General features: G+C 41.0%; 1 protein-coding gene across 2 annotated transcripts in view; it reads right to left on the bottom strand.

The window, feature by feature from the left end:
- Positions 1-20111, bottom strand: part of ARHGAP29 (Rho GTPase activating protein 29) — a 211479-nt gene that overhangs the window by 59607 nt on the left and 131761 nt on the right. For both annotated transcript variants that reach the window (XM_040359991.1, XM_040359992.1), the window contains 3 exons: positions 13052-13148; positions 12471-12543; positions 4739-4802 (listed from right to left, as the gene is read on the bottom strand). In XM_040359991.1, coding sequence (XP_040215925.1) covers positions 4739-4802; positions 12471-12543; positions 13052-13148 — 234 coding nt within the window. The remainder of the gene's footprint in view (positions 1-4738; positions 4803-12470; positions 12544-13051; positions 13149-20111) is intronic.

Below are 20111 nucleotides of genomic sequence, written 5' to 3'. Positions count from 1 at the left end.
TGAGATTTCATCTTGCTGATTGGGGGTCCACCGTGACCACTCTTTACCAGTTGAGAATTTGAAGGAAAAGTTATTTGGTGTGATGCATTGCTGAAATTTTAAATTTGTTTGTGAGTGCAACTTTTGGAGTTTAAGTGTGTTGTGTTATTAAAACAGTTTTTATGGTATCACACTATTGTGCACCTCCTTTTCTTTTTCTTACCGTATATGTGGAGTTATTTGGATCACTATACCGGGAACATATCCTTACCAACTGGAAAGATCTAGATTTAAAGCTTGTTTGCCAAAAAACGCGAATGTGAGGCATATTGGTCTGGTGAGTGTCCATTTTGATGGGTGAAGGAATCACCGAACACTGTCTGGTGTGGTGGAAGTCTTTGAAGATCCCAGGATCCCTCACTATATGAACTCTCTTGATTATATATTTTTGTATATATATCTTTTTGCACATTGTGTGCTCTTCTTCACGTTTTTTAGTGTCACAGGTTTGTTTTTTCTTTTGTATTTTCATTTATGATCATGAACTTTGTCACAATTATCACTAATATTTATTCACCTTAATATTTATTATATGATTTGAGATATTGTTTGTGCTTAGAGGAATATACTCATATTCATTTAGCGCTGTTAAATTTTGTGGACACTCCTGAGAGAGTGTAGCCACTTTATTTATTTTTGTCACTATTTCTCGTTTAAACAGCAGCTAGGTTCAACCACACTATCCTTTTCCTACTAGCGCAAAGGTGGGTGGTTGGTTAGGAGGGCGCCATTATCTAGATCACCTATTTTTCTATTTTATTATTATAAAAACAAAAAAAAACAATACCAACACATATTTACACAGAGCTGATTAAAAGGGTAAACCATGCAAATCTGCATTTAAAGCCTTCCACCTGATTGTTGCCGCCATTTTGTGACCTTTACAAGATCTTGCAAGTTGACAAATTCTATGTCTTGATAAAGCCATGTTGAGTCACAAGACTGAGCATATAATGTTATATGAAAGACAACATCCCTAGGATTCCTTTAGCTATGCACGCTACCTTGGTCAGTTCACCATTATTACCCTGCAGAGATAGGTGCATGCATATAAAACCATGGCAGGGATGGTTTATTTTATGAAATATGGGGGCCCATTTTTTTATTTATTTTTTGCTGCTCCTTCCCCCACCCTCAAGCACATTTTCATTATTTGTATCTCTGACTATTGAAGGATGGCACATGCTGATGATTTGAGGACTGCTGGCATTGAATCAGTTTGATATCTAAAGTAAAAGTTTATTTTCAACACAAAGATCCACTTATTTATTAAAGTAGCAGTTTGTGAGTTGTGCCTGTATTAATAATACTCCTCAAATTACGAAGAACTAGATATGTTATTAGATTAAACAGGCCCATCATTGTATAAACAGAAAGTAGTTTTTTGTTCTGGCAGCACAAAATTGCCAACCCACGCAACACAAAAGCAGCTAGCAATATGTTCTTGTGGATGGCCTTAAAGGGTCACTAAAGGAAACATTTTTTTTTGCTGAAATGACTGTTTTTTTGGGGTATAGAGACATAAAAGTTAACGGATTCCTTTTAAAAATGATTAAAAATGTAATTTAATCTATCATATAATGTGCCTCTAGTTTCACTTTCGGTTTTAAAGGTACATACATGAAGTTCCGGGTGAGAGGTGAGTCGGGAAGACTCACAGAACAAAAACTAACAAATCCAGGGCAGTGTTTTGTTTTTAAAATTAATCTGATTGGTTCTGAGGAGTTTTAGACACACAGTAATGACAGCTTAGACCACCGTGAAAATCTCCCAGTACCATGGTTATAAGGAAACAGGCAACCAGGAAGTGTGGAGATCACAGCAGAATTACAGCTACTTCAAAGCAAAAACAAACAATGAGGACATGAAACCAGTACTGCAGTAAGGTAAAGGAAGCTATTTAGCTAGAATTTTTTTTTTCTTTTAGTGACCCTTTAAATCTCAAGTCAAGTTATACACAAGGCCCAACTTCTATATAAAAGTTGAGATCACTTGAAGTCCCCTTCCAAACAACATTACGCCATAACGACATTCTAGCCATAAAGCTATCAAGTCACCACTTGTTACAACATGCCTATACAATCTTTCTACAATAAATTTTAGATTTCCCAAACCTATGTAATATGAAGACCTAGCCAAACAATTTGTAGCCAATCAGTCACTACATAGTTGTTGGTGGATCTAAAAAAAATTGTACTATTCAATTTAAATGTGTAGTGAGTTTTAAACTCATAAAACTTAAAGTGATACTAAAGCTTTGCGTTTAAAAAAATAAAATAAAAACATGTCACACTTACCTCCACTGTGCAGTTCGTTTTGCACAGAGTGGCCTCAATCCACCTGTTCTGGGGTTCCACGGCAGCTCCTCCAAGCATAAGATTACCCCCTCTGGGAAGCTCTCTCCCGAGGGGGTTACCTAGCGGGCGCGCTCCTGAGTCATACACATAGACGCCAAGTGTATGACTCTGCCCCGGCGCCATTGGATTTGATTGACAGCAACGGGAACCAATGGCTGCGCTGCTATCAATCTATCCAATCAAAGCCGGGACTGCATGGAGAGGACGACGGCGGGGACACGTCCACGGAAATTCGGGACTCGGGTAAGTAAAACGGGGGGGCAGGACACTGCAAGGTGTTTTTTCACCTTACTGCATAGGATGAATTAAGGTGAGAAAACACGTAGGTTTACAACCCCTTTAACAATTTGAAATGTACAATCTCCATTGGATTTACCAACAAATTTGTGGTGCAAGGGCCTGCCTGATTGTATAGTGATTGACTGCATAGTTAAGGTGAGTCCCCATATTACAAAGTTATAGTAGATATTAAATTGATTGCACAGAGATCATATAAAACTCAAAAATGTTGGCTGCGCCTATCCATGTGCAAACCAATTAAACGTTTTGGCAAATGGCTATAGTTCAATTAATAGAGCGTTTCTTCTTTCAAATATTTTTCCCTTAAAATGTGCTTCTCATATCCCAGTTTTTTCACCTTCACCCTTGTGGATTTAGGGTAATACAATTATTCAGCGAATCACACCACCTTTAACCACTGAACTAACCTCAAGTTTAGACCTATTTCCAGGTCTAAAATCACCTTCCCCTGCTGGGGTCAATTCCAGGCTCATCAGCTGTTCAATCTACCTTCTTTCTCTCCTCACTGAGCTGGCTTTGTCTGGACTTCCTTTCCTCCACGTCCCTTCAGTATAAACCCCTGAGGAAGTCACATGATCGTGACGATACGCGTGGGAGGAAATTAAGTGACAGAGTACTGTGTTTGTGGAACATACAAGGGCATACGGGAGCCCCGCCAGATGATCTTTCAAAGCGCACTGTCTCAAGTTTTAATGTAAGTGGATATATTGCAATAAATGTGAAACCTTTATATACTACACAATGGGAGTGCATCTTTTATAATGAAGGGACATGGAGGAAACTAAGGTTTTGGTTTAAAAACATTAATTGGATTGCACACGGATAGGCGCAGCCAACATTTTTAATTGTATTTCTTTTGCAGTTGTGGGAACACAATTATTTGGTTGCAGCCATCAGACACAAGTTAGAAGTGAGGGACACATTAGGTTAGGGAGCGCGGGATAATACACACCTGTTTTACAAAGATCATACAGTCAGATAGTAATGTGTGGTGAGCTTAGGTAACAGGAGAGTTTCTGGCATTGACAATGGAAAATCTGGGGTGTGGCTTAAAGCAGAACTAAACCCTCCAATCCTTTACAGACAAGGAAAGAGCCATCCACCCGTAATGGAAGGAACAAAAATTGATAACCTATGGGCTGCTTAACTTCAAAACGCCAAGAGACCATTTCAGTAACATTCAGGGTAGTTTCGTTGGCACCCTTTAAAATTCTGTTGGGGTCCATCACCAAAAGCATCGCGGCTTGCCCAGATTCATGGTACCTGTCATCGGTTCATGAGTCTGTCAGTCTACACTGGATATTTCTTCCTCCGTGCAGCCCATTTCTTACACCCTGGCCACTTTTCGTGTCACATTTGTATTATAGGGTGGGTGGAGCCCGATAGGGATCTTATAGACAATATCCCTGTCAAGTCCCTGTTAGTTCTGATTGACTGTGCATGGCAGTGGGGCGAACCATAGCTGCTGTCCAGTCCAATAGCAGCTTTCAAATCAGTCCCTGCTGTGCTCTGTCAATTAAAAGCAAAGCAGACCTCAAGGGGAACCAATCTCAGTTCTCCATCAGGTAGCACCCAGAGAAACAGGTAATTTTTTTCAAATATTGGGCATTTCCATATTAGGGTAATGACATCACCTTCTTGGTTTAAATTTAGCTTCCAGCCAAGGAATCTCCCAACCGACAGTTGAATGGGAAGAGGGATTGAGCACATTGTGGGAAGCGGTTACTTTAAAAAAAACAGCTTTTCAGCATAGCCTGCTCCGAGTCCTGGCATACCTCTATACACCAGTTCAGAGCTGGCCTTAATTACTGACAGTTTTCTTATCTGGTGGCGGACACTACCATGGTTTTCAAGTGGCAGTCATAGTGGAGAATCTGTCACCATTACCAACATTGGTGAAGATGCTTGCCTGAATTAGCCACAGGTCGTTCTTAAGGAAAATACCACCAGAAAACTGTTAGGACTACTGAATTCCCCAGATCATGTTAATGTGACAAGATTTGTTAGGCAGAACACGTGACATTTTCTGTTCAAGTCTTTACCTTGTATATCATCTCTCTCATGAATCGATCCAGCCGAGTCCTCCACAGAGAGATTTTCAAATGACTAAAAAAAACAAAAACAAAAGAAAAACACAACACATTACATTAGAAGTTATAGAATGTACAGACCTAGATAAATCTTGTGTGTGATGCACTGTCAGCGTGATTCTACATCCTCTCCTAAAGCTGAACTCCAGCCTTAAGCTGGCCATAACATTATACAATTTTCTTACTCTATTTCCTTTAGATTTACCTTCAACTATGTAGTGCAAGGTACTGCTTGATTGCATACAAATTAAAACGTGTTTAGGTTTGACCTCATATTATATGGTTTTGGCAAATATAAAGAAAAATTGTACAAGAGAATTGTATAATGTATGGCTAGCGGCTAGCCTAATCTTCAGTCTTGCAGTAGCACAGGCTTTTCTCTGCCGTGAAATCAGAGTAAGCCATTTCAGTTAATCTACAGGCTTCCCAGAACGTGTGTTAGAAGCTGTGGTAGGTCAAGATAGAGTCCACCTCATTTCCTGGCTAGAGGACTTTCAGCATCATCTATCACTATTCTCACAAACCTGACTATCCCGGGTCCCCCCCTTCTAATCACTGGATTTCAATTATGGAGGTTTAGAATCATGTGGTCATCATCTGCTGATAAACACCTACTTCTTCAGACAGGCATCCACCCAGCAAGACCTTTTGGTATTTCCAGAACTCCTCCCAAGAGTAAGCCCATGGCTTACATCAAAGATGAAGGCTCCTGAGAGGGTACTATAATATTTCCAGAAAACTATTAAAAACAATCTGCTGATGTCTCCCACCAGCCATGATTTGCATGCATTGTGTAAAACACAGAGTACCGGTTATTACAACATACTGGATCTAAATAAAGTACATAATGGAAATGTTGAAGTTTAATTTAAAAATGTAATTAGCATGTTTATGGAGGGGAAGGGGGTGGAGGATGGGAACCAAAAAGGGTAAAATATAAGCCGAATAATCTTCACCTTTAAATCAAAGATCATACGTTCGTTTGTTGTAGCAATCAGTTATCGGTTGTTCCTTGGTTTTTGGTAAACTGGTTTCTAGAGCTATAGTTTTAGGGTTCGTTCATGTGTCTTAATTATGAAGAACAAATTAATGCTCATTAATGTGCCTATGACATTAATGACGTGTTTTTGTTGCGTTTTTAAAGTGTTGGAAAAAGCACGAAGAAAGCTTGTTAAATGTCCATGAAAAAGTGTAGTTTTCTAGGGGGAAATGCTCAAAGGGGAACTGATCTGCTTTGAGGTGCGTTTAAGTTGTGGTGCGATAGGCATTTTTTGAGAATTCTCTGCAAGAGGATTCCAATACTTGGATTACGTTGACACTTGGCTTGGTCCATCTAAAGATAATCATAGAAAGAAGGGCCTCACGGGAAAAAGGGAAGGGTGTTGCACCAGTATTGTGTACATCCCATAGCCTTACAGAGAATTTCCAAGGGGCATTTCCATATTCTTCACCACAAATTGTGGGTATACATCCAAAGTTCTTTGGTTATACACACATTAAGGTGTCCACATTTGATGCTCTTCTTGACATTGTAAGACTCTGACTGATGCGAGCCACAACTGACATGAGGTACCCTGTGTCACCAGAAGAACATCTCCTTTTAACTTTGTCATAGGTCTTGTTAAGCATTCTCTTTATTGCCATTTCTGAGGACAATTAACCCATCAGGCCCCCCGCCTTGTCAATGGCAGTGCGTGAATTCCATAGTCGATATTTGTTAAAAAATCAAGTATTTAATCTATCCACCTCTTCTATGATTACTGATACAATATCATCAGCCTTCATCACAGTTTTTAACAAAACAAAATTTTACCGCTCCTGTGTTTACTGCACCGTGTGCTGCCCACTATAACTCATGGCAGGCACTGAAGTATGGTTATGAGGCTTTATAAACACTGCTTAAATGCCGCTTAAAACACAGGGTACTGATGCACATGCGAAAAAGCCTTAAGGTGGAAAATGAAAATACAGAGGACACATTTCATAAGCCAACTGAATATATATTTCATAGCAGCGTCTTCCAAAGGGTTACTAAACTTTTCTGTAGACACAGCACAGCTTAGTATTTTTGGCAAAAAACTGCATTATAGGAAGGAGACTATACTTCCTCTAGTGCCAGCTAACCATTGTAGACACCGCAGGCAGCATGACGAAACTGACTGAATGGGCTTGAGAATTTTCCAGTGGAAATGGCAACATACTAACTAGTTCCTGGCAGCCAAGAAGGGTGGGGCATGTGCTTATTACCAGGACAAGCGGCACTTTAGACACACTTTAGTTGTGATTGTGCCACACCAATTAAAGTTTGGAAAACATGGCTTTGGGCTAAGGTTTTAAAAACAGTACATAGAACACAAGGTAAAGTACAAAGATATTTATAGAGGGCCATATACAATGTGAAAAAATGTAGAAATAAACCCCCAGGCTGGTAATATTACTATTGTTGGGCCGTGAATAAAGTTGATACCCATGAAAAAGAAATGGAAGGGAGTCAAAATGAAGTAGAAATGGGGGTTACCATGCTAAACTCTAGCCTATGTGATATAGTAAGTGTCAGGGCCAACTAGGGTGCAAAAGGATACCACTGTGTGGAAAGTAGGAAGGAGCAGTAGGGGCATAGAGGACAAGATTGCCCAGTCAGTGCTCATTGGGTGAGAGCCGAGATGTCTACAGATACAGTGAAAGTTAAGGTGGATCGAGGATGAAAGTGGATTTAAAATCATGAGTTGAAGCAAAATCAAAGCAGCAACAAAACATCATCCAGGAAAGCCACACTTCAGAGGACTGCGTATCAGTCATGCAATTGGGTTGTAAGTTCTTTAAAACCATCGTAAAAAAAATGTAATGCAAAAAAAGTGCAAAACATTGAGATGTCTAAAAGCACTCGTCTTAGTCTTTACAAGAATCCCTGTGGAGCCCAGGATGAACTTAAAGCTGAACTTCCAGATATATGTGATCTTACTTGAACCTATGTAGTAGTTCTTCCAGATCTGTGCAGTAATCCAGTGTAAAACTTTGCCTCCATGCAGGAGCTTCTTGTAATCATTCCTGTTCATTGTGCAGAGTGTGACTTGTCTCATCTCTGCCCCTACTGTAATTTTCTGAAGGCAAAATATTGTGGATGGGGCCTGCTGGGTCCCTCCGACAACACTTCTCTCTGCACAGGCATTTGGTGCGCACACACGGGGATTCATATCCTTTGTGGCTATTGAAGAAAATATTTAAAATTGTTGTGACTAGAGTTCAGCTTGAAGCACTGTCAAAATACAGAGCCACTACTGCCCATTTAAACTGACATCTGAGTGACCATGCAAAACCTGCAACATAAGATGCAAGGGGAGCCACACGTATGGAAAAATGACCATAAGTACTTACAGGCACAGCAAGGTCTTTGCACTTTATCACTGTTACTTTTGCCCTTGCGGTTGGACTTTTAAAACATTGAACAGGTAAGGTTTGTTTTATCTGCACAACAAATATGTAAATTATAACTCTCCTGTAGTCCAAGGGAGGGGCGAGCACGACACTCCATACCAGGGAGAAAGCCTCACATTACTGTGTGTAGTTACAGACAGAAGAACAGGAAGTGAGGATTTCTCAGAAGAAATAAGGACATTTAAAAGCAAAATCGAAGGATGAGGTAAGTGAAGGAGGACTGCACTAGGTAAAGGAAGCAATTTAGGAAAGAAAAAAATTGTACCTTTACAACCCCTTTAATATGTATTGCAAGTCAGAAATAACTTGTGGAACTAAACAAAGCAAGCAACTGTGCACCATTTTTAGGATTATTGCTATAATACTGGGGAGTCCAGATTTAAAGATTTACGTAAAGTCCTACCATATTTTCTGTTGGAAATCTTACATTATGCTAGCCACTTGAATCCACAGAGAGGGTTGGAAATAAAACAAAGCGTTTTAATAAATGTATGATTATATATCTTGTATTTATTTCATGTTTTACTGGTTTATTTTGCCCACATGAGAGATCCAATCTGTCAATTAAGCTGCAAGGTGATCCTATATGTAAAAGCTGCTCTGAGGATTGTGCTCCAGAGAAACCAATAAAACAGAGAGCTAAGGAGGTAAAGTGAGACATTATATTAACATATCTACATCAATATAGAATACACAGGTAAGCAAAGTTCCATCTTTTTCTTTATACAAACACTGTATATGCTACATTCCTAATGAGGGATTGAAGTTAAACCATACCAATGCACTCTGCTGAAAATAACACAATCAGTGGATACTTTCATGCCATGTGATTTCCTGTAGTGATTGGATCATGGTGCAGGTCCCTTTTCAGTGTAATGTCCCTGAATCAAGTCTAGTGGGTTAAATAATGAATACTGGGACATTCCATTTTGTGTAGCTCATTTTATAAAATCCAGGAAGTCAACTGACTTTCTAAGCAAACAATACAGGGGAAAAAAAAAAAAAGGTTTTCCCACTGAAGTGGCACTATAGCGACGCAAATAAATCCACGCTCAAAACGACAACATTATTACAGCGAGTTCTTAAGGAATTCTGACAAAATGTAAAGTGTATGTATACCAATAACTTTGTTAGATTTGGACATAGGAAAAAGGCTACAGTATCCCCCCCCAAAAAAAAAAAAAGGAGTATACCCCTCACATTTCTGTAAATATTTTATTATATGTTATGTGACAACACTGAAGAAATGACACTTTGCCACAATGTAAAGTAGTGAGTGTACAGCTTGTATAACAGTGTAAATTAGCTTTTCCCTCAAAATAACTCAACACACAGCCATTAATGTCTAAACTGCTGGCAACAAAAGAGTACACCCCTAAGTGAAAATGTCTAAATTGGACCCAATTAGCAATTTTCCCTCCCCGGTGTCATGTGACTCGTTAGTGTTACAAGGTCTTAGGTGTGTTAAATTTGGTGTTACCGCTCTAATACTGGTCACTGGAAGTTCAACATTGCACCTCATGGCAAAGAACTCTGAGGATCTGAAAAAAAAAAAAAAAAATGTTGCTCTACATAAATATGGCCTAGGCTACAAGAAGATTGCCAAGACCCTGAAACGGAGCTGCAGCACGGTGGCCAAAACCATACAACAGTTTAACAGGACAAGTATCAATCAGAACAGGCCCCACCATGGTCGACCAAAGAAGTTGAGTGCACATGCTCAGTACCATATCCAGAGGTTGTCTTTGGGAAATGGACATATGAGTACTGTCAACATTGCTGCAGAGGCTGAAGGGATGGGGGGGTCAACCTGTCAGTGCTCAGACCATACGCTGCACACTGCATCAAATTGGTCTGCATGGCTGTCATCCCAGAAGGAAGCCTCTTCTAAAGATGATTAAGAAAGCCCACAGTTTGCTGAAGACAAGCAGACTAAGGACATAGATTACTGGAACCATGTCCCGTGGTCTGATGAGACCAAGATAAGCGTATTTGGTTCAGATGGTGTCAAGCGTGTGTGGCGGCAACCAGGTGAGGAGTACAAAGACAAGTGTGTGTTGCCTAAAGTCAAGCATGGTGGCAGGAGTGTCATGGTCTGGGGCTGCATGAGTGCTGGCAGCACTGAGGAGCTACAGTTAATTGAGGGAATAATGAATCCCAACATGTACTGTGACATACTGAAGCAGAGCATGATCCCCTCCCTTCGGAGACTGGGCTGCAGGGCACTAATCCAACATGGTAATGACTCCAAACATACCTCCAAGACGACGACTGCCTTGCCAAAGAAGGTGAGGATAAAGGTGATGGACTGGCCAAGAATGTCTCCAGACCTAAACCTTTTTGAGCATCTGTTGGGCATCCTCAAACGGAAGGTGGAGGAGCGCAAGGTCTCCTACATGACAACATCACAGAGCTGGTAGATGTTAGAGTAAAAGAGGACTCCAGTGGAAACCTGTGAAGTTCTGGTGAACTCCATGCCCAATAAAGCAAGGCAGTGCTGGAAAATAATGGTGGCCACAAAATATTGACACTTTGGGCCAAATCTGGACATATTCACTTAGGGTTGTACTCACTTGTGTTGCCAGCAGTTTAGACATTAATGGTTGTGTGTCAAGTTATTTTGAGGGGACAGCAAATGTACACTGTTATACAAGCTGTACACTCACTACTTTACATTGTAGCAAATTGTAATTTCTTCAGTGTTGTCACATGAAAAGATACAAAAAAAATACTTGCAAAAATGTGAGGGGTGTAGTCACTTTTGTAAGATACTGTATGTCTCCTCTGTGTTTGCAGTCTGCATTGCATTGGGAGTTTTTTTCATTTTCTGTCCCGTTTAGTAAATTCCCATCACTTCCTTGGCAATGATCATCAGTACCAATGGGAAGGGCGAATCTCCTTAGTGCGGAAACAGCAATAAAAACAAGCCAGGGATTCTCACCCTTTCCCATTACAAAACCATAAAATACATATACTTAAAATCATAACTAAAATCATAACTAAAGACCAACTTTTTGGGGTTTTGGCTGGAGTGTAGAGGGATTAGAACCCCTGCCAAGTTTCTATTCAACTTGGTGCCCCTGTTAGGGTCCCTGACACTATTTGCCCTGGTGATTCATCACAGAGTGAAAGTGATGTCAGGGAAAACCTTCCAATGGGGGTGCTAGTTCTGGTGACCACCATACATTCCCTCACTTCGGGCTGATTTTTCTCTGACTTCCTGTTATGATCATGGGACAGGGCATAAAAGTAAATCTCCCCAATGGGACAACATACATATACATATATTAAAAAAGAGTTATAACCATCTTACTGTATCCAAACTGAAAAAGTGCATTTTGTTCTACTTTACAGAATATTTCCTCTAAGCAATTTTTTTAAGAATAAACGGGAGCTGCGGTGGCTCAACGCGATTGGCACTGCGCTGACAAGCCATTCACCTCTGCAGCTAGGGGTTCGGATCATGTGAATTGAGTTTGGTGGTCTCAGCCCGGCTCCCGGTGGGTGTGCTATGCGAGGTAAGCCTGCGCTTAGTACGCCCACCCCCCTCCCACAAAAACCACCACACTTACACGCACTGGAAATTGGGTTAACATGCACACACTTTGACCACGCGGTCTCTAAAAAAGAGAGGCGAAGGACTAACGGGGCTGGTTGCGCGGGCAAATCCTCTCACTCCCTTATAGGGAGTCCCTCTGCCCCATTGGGCTTCAAAGCGGATCAGGTAGGGCGGGCTGTGTGGGAGGACCCCCTCACACACCCACCATTGCCACCCGGGGCATGGAGAAAGGTGGCAGATTGCCTCTGGGGGAGGCCTGCCTACTCCCAACTCCTGCAGTCCGGCTCCTCTCTCGAGTACACGCACAAAATACACTTAAAAAAAAAAAGAATAAAAATAAAAGCACACACATGGGAAATCCTCATTATACCATCAGAAACTGCAATTTCTGTAAATAAAAATAAATAAAACAGGGTCGTCACTTGTCTCGAACAACCAAGTACATGATTGGAAATCTAAACCTTTGCTTATCTGCAGCGTCGCATGTCACCTGCTAGCCTGTTAAATCATTACATGCCGCAGTCGTTCTGGGTCCCAGATTTCTAGATGTTATACAGTTCATACCCATGTATAAATACCAGAAAATACTCAGTAGAGAAACACTGAATATACTCTTACTGGCTGGGATAACCATACATTTGTGGGATTTTTTAGTGTACGCAGTAAAATGAGCCAATATAAATAACTTACCTGACTTCTACGAGATGCATGAAGCCCCAGTGATGAGCCATTGTCTACATCTCCCATAAGGAAATCTGAAACTCTGCAGAGGAAATGCGAAGGAGAAATATGACTAAGCAGACACCATAAAGCAGAGCCAACACCAGACAAGCAAGGAAAACTAATGACATTATTTCCCTTACAGAATCAGCCATTACTATGTAAGAATTTTAGCTTGATGGCTTGGCTAACAAAGAAGCATACCTCTTTTGACAGACCTTATTTAGGAACTAGATGGGGGCTAGGAATTTTATAAAATTTTACAGCCATCAGGGTCACTAAAAAAAATTGAAAAAAAAAAAAAACAAAACAAAAAAAACGATATTGCTATAGTAAAAATATATATTTTGTTGATACTGAAAAGTCAACATGATGGCTATTTTAGGGCGTTTTACCCATTACACATTACTCAGCATTAGCCTTACAGTAGCTATTGTTGGCAATCAATCATGCAGAACATAGAAATGAGGTAATGGGAGGAAGACTATGCTATAAATAAAGGTTTAGCATCCTTCTGTGGTCTGAGGTTTTAATAGTCCCATCATACTTACACACTGCCAAAGGTAAATGCTAAAGTGTCAATGGATGTGAAGATTTCTCCAAAACTTTCCCTCCTGTTCTCTTCATTAATGTTCTTAAAGTTCACAGCTAAAAACAGATATCAAAAGACAATCAGTTAGAAAAATTAAGGCTTTAAAACTGTATTTAAAGGCAAACTTGGCATATCGGTGCAAAGGTTAGACTTCCTACTAAGTATTACTGTGTCCTCACAGGAAAGCATCAACCCTCTATGTGTCCTTGTGACCATTGTAATCAAGACAGAATATAAATAATAAATAATAATAATAATAAATAAATAAATAAATAAATAAAATCTTGCAGGAAAGAAACATTCTGGAGGCAATCAAGATGGGAATTCCCCTGACTTTAAGGACATTTCCTCTCACACCTTGTTGTGTCTTCAAGACAGGAAGTCAATGGAAATCTCCCCAGCAGGACACAGAAAAAAGCAGATGGAGGTTTCAACACTTCCCTATTGTATTTAAACAAAGAAAATACATTGTTGGCGATATATACACAAACGAGGCCAGCAGAAACATTTTTCCTCCCCCAGATTATACAATAATAAAGTCACATTTTTGTTGATGTTGCACAGCAGATCAGTGTTAAAAAAAAAAAATACATTGTTTTCAGACAAAAATTCTCCAGTGATAACAAAATATAAAACTGTACATTACAAGGTCACCAAGATAAGGCCACTGTGTGGTAGGAAAAAACCTCAATGTAATATACCAGTGAATTAGAATGTAGATATTTTTTTCCTGAAGTTCCGCTGTTTTGAGTGGAAGATTAGGATGGTCATATACAGCTTGATAATGTCTTTGTAAAGCTCCAATGAGATGATGCCCGGGTCAAACTAACAAAAACGTTCTTGAAAGTTCCAGTTTTAAGTGGAAGCATAGGCTAGTTACATAAAACTTGGAAATGTCTGACTCTGAAGGTCCAATGAAACGATGCTCAGGCCATGGTGGGGTACCCCATAAGAAGTCATAAGTATTGCAATTTACCACTGGTGGGCAAGCTGGAAATCTCTTTTGCAGCCCAAGGCCCCTTTCACACGATAATCCCGCTCGGATCCGCCTGTCTTTTTCAGGCGCATCCGAGTGGGCCACCCATTGACTCCTACTGGCAGGCAAGTGTCAGCAGAGATGTGTCCGCTGACACCCACCTGCCATCCGATAAATACAGACGTATGGTGATATGTTCAGCAAACCGTCTGGCAGATAGGATGAGGTCTCATGAAAACGGGCATGCTGTCAGTTTTCGTCTGATCTCCGCATAGGAATCAGTGGGGCTCTGACAGGTCTCTCCCTACTCCCTGAGCCGAGACAGACCAGTCATTCACCAGCTCAGCAGAGATCAACGAAGGGATCTCCCGCTGAACTGGTGGACTCCGCTGAGCAGATCTGCCCCGTGTGAAAGGGGCCTTTCAGAATAATTCCATGGTGAGCTATCAATTTCAGTGATGAGCCCACCATACTCCACCTCACACCCAGCTGTAACGCTGCATTTTAAAGACTGTAAATATATTCAAAATCCCCCCCCAACAATGGGATTCTTTAACCACCTCCATACAGGGCATTTTCACCCCCTTCCTGCCCAGACCAATTTTTAGTTTTCAGCACTGTCGCACTTTGAATGACAATTGCGAGGTCGTGCGACGTGGCTCCCAAACAAAATTGTTTACACACACAGATCCATGGTCCTGCCGTGATTGCGGGTGCCTGGTGGACATCGCGCCTGCCGAGCAGGCGCACCGGGCCCAGAGCAATGCGGCGGTGGCGCGCGTGCCCCCTACCTGCTTGAGAAGGCTAGGACGTCATATGACGTCCAGTCTGAGAGACGGAGGGTTCCCACCGACGTCATTTTACAATGACTCGGTAGGGAACAGATTGAGGCAACCAAAAACTACAGGGATAAAAAGTCATAATTGATCATCTTTATTGTACACTTATCAATGTACAATACCCCACAGGCATCAGAGACGGAGTGATGATGATGACTTGTGGGTGTGGGGAAATACCCAACGCATTTCAGATAATCTGTTTTCTTTCTTCAGGGTTGTAAAGAGATGAAGGTTATATCTGCTCATCCATGTTAACAAGAGTAAAAGCACCATTTATGTTGCTGCCAAAGCACCATCTCCAAGAACCTGTATGGAGCAAGTCTTTTAGAAGGTTCAAGCATTAAAAAGTGGTACTAAAACCAGGACCCTGCATTCACTATCTCTGGTCTCCCCCAGAACAAGGAAATGCAATTATATTAGTAAATACAAACTGCTAAATACCTTTTTTCATCTGCAGTATATAGCAGTCATGTGACTTCTATCAGTGTCTAGTTAAAGCTTGTAGGAGGGAGGCGTTCTCATTCTATGGTGACTGTCCTATGAAGCTGTAGGACCCCCTGACCCTCTGTATGGACAGTGCTGATTGGCCCTGTGCTGATCACATGCGCTCTCCCAAGAAAAAGAAAAAGAAAAAAAAAACTTTCCAGCAATACACACCAAACCGAGCATATGCAGCTTGCCCCCAAAGCTCTGTACGATCAGGAGATGGTTTGGGGACGGTGGAAGAAGGGGAGGATCACAAATGACCTTTTTACACAATGCAGAGAATTCCTTAGGCTCAACAATGAGTATAACAGGCAATGGCATGCTTTACTGCACATACAGACCAATTTTAATGTTGTGGCTTAAGTAACACTTTAAGGGTAGCCCAAATCCAGCACTCCTTTATGATGGAAAAAGATCCTGTCAACAGATACAGCCCACTATACTCCACTCACATGCAGCTGAAACTGCTGCATTATAATAGCTAGTCAAATGCAAACTCTTAAATACTGAACATAAACATGTACACTAGACGAATACCACCATTTGCCAAATACAGACACAATGGGGTTGATTTACTAAAAACGAGTGAGTGCAAAATCTGGTGCACCGCTAAAGAAACCAACCAGCTTCCAGGTTTTTATTGTCATAGCTTAATTGAACAAGCTGAAGTAAGAAGCCGATTGGCTATCATGCAAACTGCTGCACCAGATTTGTTACTCTTCAGTTTTAGTAAATCAACCCCAGTATGTCTGTACGTTATACTCTGAACCCAAGAGATGAAAGAAACAAGAGCAGAAACAAGGTAGGAGTTACAAAAGTTGTGGTCATAAAAAAAAAAGTATAAAAGGCTTACTCTAAATCATCTGAGCTCAAATCAACAGAATTGTAGTGAAGCAGGCGCATGGTGCTTGCACACAATATACCCATACATCAAATGTACTCTTAAGAGTAAAATTAAATGTAATTGCTCCTCTGTCAGTAGCGCACAGCAATATGATACATTCCCTTGGCAACGTGAGTTAATAGCCTGTTAATCAAGTTAGAGAAGAAAAATAAAGGCTTTGTATCAATTGAAGAACGGCCTTTCAATTTGGCTTTTAATCCTATAAAAATGACTCATGCCGTGTTACAATAGGTTGTTAGCCTTCCCACCATACTCTCTAAAGATTCCTCTTTAAAGTGGCAGGGGATTCGCAATTGTGTCAATGGCTACAGGTCACATAAAGTGTCCCTAAGAAGACTAGACATAAAACAATGGACATCCCCACCCACACAGAAGGACAGCAATACAAGTCTTATTGGGCTAGACCTTTTTTGATTGCACCCCGGGAACAAACGAGTACAAAGATTCATCAGTGGAAAGGATTACTAAAACCAAAGTGCTGGCGTTTTTCACTGCCCACTATGGGCCTGAATGCCAGACAGTTGTCAAAGGTCTATAAGGGGAGTGTTGGAGCTTGCCCATCACAATGAGAGCCCTACGGCAGTCCATTCTTACTGGCCCATCCTATGAGGGACTGCCTTAATAGGAATGTGTTGGGAATGCCAGCACTTTATATCAGCTAGGCATTTATGCCGATACTAGGCATTTGCATGGATATCGGTACTCGTGAAAACGTACCGATACCTGAAACCGATACCTTTTGGCTCGGTTCTTTCAGCAGATAGTGGGATTTCCCCGCTAACAGCTAAAATGTAAACAAAAGAAGGCCAGCAATTATTGGTTATGGAGCGGAGCCGCCGCATCCTTAACAACAAATGACATTTCAGCTGTCAACAGGGGGTGTGTCTGGCCAGCGAGGAAGAGGCCGCTTGGCTCGGCATTCCTGCCTTACTGAGGTGTTCAGCTGCAAAACACAACTTTAGAGGAGAGGATTCTCTTTCACCTGGGTGACACGTCCAAAAGGACAGGAAAGATGGTGCCGGCTGCATGCCTAGAGATATGGCCCACCTTCTCAGGACACTGGTGAGTTCTCTACCCCCACCACACGAAGTTCAGCCAAATCAAGGCAGAGGAGGGCAGATAACACACAATTAGCTATGCAGTTTCGGGCTGATACCATGAGAGGACTTGCACAGAATACAGCACAGCCTACCTATTGATTCATTCCCTACTCCCTCCTCCTCCCTCACTAATCCCCCTATCCCCACTCACTTGTCACCCTACTCCCCCCCCCCCACTTCCCCCCAACTCTGCCCTCACCCAACTGCCTAACCCACCACCTTCTAAACCACCCCTCTACCTAGGTGATCGGCATATGTAATTGGTATCGGCAAGCAAAAAGTATCAGTACTCGGTTACAAAAATGGTATTGGTGCATCCCTACTTTAAATATACATTAATGTGATTAATTTAATGGGGACATAATAAAAAGCAAACTCTGGGAAAAATGTTTGGTTTTGGACAAACTGGAGTAAGGTTAGAACCATTGTTGGGTTGTTTGTCAGGCATCAAAAACGTAGATGAAACGCCTACTTTTGAAGGTAGTGTGAACTTGGCCCAATGGCGAGAATTCCATTCACTTCTTCGTTGGCCATGAGGAACTCAACTTAAAAGTGGCCTGGTAGAGGTTTCAATCCATCCCCACGCTATCAAAAAGAAAAATGTTTTAGATGGAGAAGTATTTTAAGTGGTTGTAAAAGCTCAAAAATTCTTTTTACCTTTATACATTCTACGCATAAAGGTAAAAAAAACGTCTGTATGCTTTTTAGTGTGGTGGAGGAAACTGTCTGCATGTATCGCCAGCTTACGAAAAAATGTTGTCATTTACACTGAAGAGGAAATCTGGGCTAGGCATTATTGTCCCATTTGACCTAGGCTGAGGCATACGTGGCTGCCTTATAAGTATGGTATTGTGACCAATCGGAACAAAAAAACAGCACTCCAATAAAAGAAAAAAAGAAGCAATAGGTGCTGTCGGTGCAAACAAAAATGTGTTAGTATGGTCACTAATCCACTAGCTCATTTCTAACAAAAGTACTACACAGCACTTGAAGTCCCTTCAAGACTGATTGAATCTTCCTACATGACATACAAAACACTCAGTGACATGAACACAAAGCCGGTCTTGCCTTTCCTGTACACACATCTGTTTTAGTATGTCCATTGTTTTCATTAGCTGCATTTACCAGGGTGGTTTTGAGGCCTCCAGAGAACAAACAGAACTGATGCACCTAAATATACTCTAAAAGAATGGTGGGAGTGGTATTTTTCTTCACTGTGCTAAACATGAAAAACAGATACTTGTCTCATCTTTTTCACAACTACAGTGCTATTGCACAAATACATATTATGCAGAAAAATCTGTTGATACATAAAGTTGTATTTACTGTATATACAAATTATTATAATATAGGATTTATATAGCGCCAACAGTTTACGTAATGCTTTACAACATACAGGCAGTCAATAGGATTACAATACAAGAGGAATTTAGAGAGCCCTGCTTGTTAGAGCAATGAATACACTTCAGTGCTGAACCTCCGACACTCAACATATACAAGCTTGTATGCTCTTGATGGTGTTGAGGTTGAATTTGTCAAATAGTTTCTAAAGACAATCCATAACGTATATTAAAATCTAAAAGAGACTCTCCACTTTTAGTTACAAACAGAAGCGAGTTTAAAGTGGGAGATGAATGTGTCCATTTTCACTTCAGTTTCTGCTTCTGGATACCCCAGCATGTACGTATTGCCCACACAAAATACAAGTGCTGAAGCCCAATCCAGCACAACGAGGTCTACAGGTTTTGCAATGGTCCCAAGTTTATTCAAGGTCAGTAGGTTTTTGCCCTGGTGCACACCACCTGGTTCAACAAAGCCATCAGTATCAATGCCAACAGAACTCCAGAAGTCCTTGCTTTTTTGAGTTCCGCCCTAAAAATGAACTTTATATTAACAGCTTGCCTTTAATGCAAAAAATAAAAAATGTACTCACTTCTATCTGGCTGTTACAAGGCAGATTTCGCAATCTGCCTAGTTCCTGGTCTTAGGTGGTTTAACCTCCTGTCCCAAGACCCCATTGCCTCCTGGGAAATGATGACACTCATTACCCAGGAGTCTCTGGGCATTACTGTGCCTAAAAATCACCCAGCATGCACCTCTCCCTGAAAACCAGGAAGAAAAAGGAACTGGACTTCACGTGCCCACACATATGGTGGATACGGCCACAACATGAGCTGAAGGATATAAGGAAAGCGTTTGCAATGATTTCTGGAACGATTGGGGAGCTATTAATATGTTTTAGGGACTATTTAATGTGATTAATTTTAGCTTGCAAAAAAAAAAAAAATTATGCCCGGAATCCTGCTTTAAGACAGGCTATAGTGATAGTATACAGCCCAATACTGGCTACTCTAAGCTCATTGGCTGAGCTGCTTGTGGCTAAAATTATTCCTTTCTAAGAAGTCCTCATTATGGTTATCTAGGGACTGTGAACACAGAAGGGAGTATAGTTTACACACCCACATTTTATCTTTGCCGACTGAAAATGGAGTTGTCCTTCAATACATGAAGAATGGAAGTGTACTCTTATCCGTTTATTCAGTTTGTACATACAAGTCAATGGAATTGGAATGCAATTACAACCCTCTTTAATGATTTTAGTATTAGTAGGTTATGCTTATATATTAAATATCTACTTCCAACTATTTAGTTTACACCTTACTTGAAAGATGAAGAATGCAGTACAGTTAGCAAGTGTTGTCACCCTACTGGCT

This window comes from Rana temporaria, chromosome 7, assembly GCF_905171775.1.
Source record: "Rana temporaria chromosome 7, aRanTem1.1, whole genome shotgun sequence".
Lineage (NCBI taxonomy): Eukaryota > Metazoa > Chordata > Amphibia > Anura > Ranidae > Rana > Rana temporaria.
The sequence above is the reverse complement of the archived record's forward strand: the minus strand, read 5'-3'. Positions and strand labels throughout refer to the sequence as shown.